This window comes from Quercus lobata, chromosome 11 (assembly GCF_001633185.2).
Source record: "Quercus lobata isolate SW786 chromosome 11, ValleyOak3.0 Primary Assembly, whole genome shotgun sequence".
NCBI lineage: Eukaryota > Viridiplantae > Streptophyta > Magnoliopsida > Fagales > Fagaceae > Quercus > Quercus lobata.
In genome coordinates, this window is record NC_044914.1 from 32,821,922 (window position 1) to 32,823,052 (window position 1,131).

At 47.9% G+C, this 1,131-nt stretch overlaps 1 protein-coding gene across 1 annotated transcript; it reads left to right on the top strand.

Annotated features, from left to right (window-relative positions):
- The first annotated feature begins 273 nt into the window (after positions 1-273).
- Positions 274-1,131, top strand: LOC115966739. Its single transcript, XM_031085909.1, has one exon. It carries the CDS (start codon positions 274-276, stop codon positions 1,129-1,131), a length of 858 nt encoding a protein of 285 aa, XP_030941769.1.

The window sequence follows — 1,131 nt, forward strand, 5'->3', positions numbered from 1 at the left end:
CCTGTTACCAGTGTACACCAGTTGATAGACAGGATAGATAAGTACATAAGAGTAGAGGAGAATCAACTTCAGGGAAAAGGGAAGGTCAAGGTAATCCCTCAAGAGAGGAGGGATTTTAGGTCGAATCGTTATAATAGTAACCGACCCAGGAAGGACTTTGTCAGGTAGTCGGGTTCTGCGGACACCTAGGTGGTTAATGCAACATTTCGAGAGCCAGTGCAGCAGGTTTTGGAGAAGATAAAGAATGAACCCTTTTTCAAATGGCCGAACAAGATGGCGAGAGAGCCTAGGAAACGCAACCCGAACTTATATTGCCACTATCATCAGGATCATGGGCACACGACGAAAAATTGTAGGAATTTATGGGACCACTTGGAACAGTTGGTCCGAGAAGGGAGATTAAAGCAACTCTTGTATCACTCCAGTGGTAGGGCAAGTCAAGCAGGCTCAGAGATGCGTGGAGACGCTTCTTCAAGACTTCCCCTGGGTACGATCAACGTTATTTTTGCTGCCCCAGGGAGGACTGGATCTTGCCCCTCCAGGGTACTGTCGGTGTTACGACCCCCGGCCGAGGAGCATTCCCAAGCATCGAAGAGAGCCAGGGTGGATGTTTCCCTAATTCTAGGCTTTTCAGATAAGGACATGGTTGGAACCATACAGCCCCATGATGATGCTCTGGTGGTCACGCTGAGAATTGGTGGATACGATGTCAGAAGAGTGATGGTAGATCAAGGTAGCGCTGTGGATATAATGTATCTAAACTTGTATAAGGGGTTAGGTCTGAAGCCAGAGGATTTAACAACCTACAACTCCCCTCTAGTAAGTTTTGAGGGAAGGATGGTCGCTCCCAAAGGATTGATCAGATTGCTTGTGCAGGCTAGTACGGATGTGGTAGAGGTGGACTTTATTGTCGTAGACATTTTCTATCCATACACGGCTATTATGGGTAGACCTTGGCTTCATACCCTTAAAGCGGTCTCGTCTACTCTGCATCAGAAAGTGAAGTATCCATCTAGAGGCCAAGTGTTGGAGATAGTAGGAAGCCAGGTGGCCGCTCGGCAATGCCTAGTAGCGGCTATACAACATCGGCCAGAGGCAGAGACCTCGGCTACAACCGATAACGAATTATAG

Excerpts from the sequence above, each read along its gene's own strand:
- LOC115966739 (XM_031085909.1), top strand. The coding sequence starts at position 274 with ATGGCGAGAGAGCCTAGGAAACGCAACCCGAACTTATATTGCCACTAT.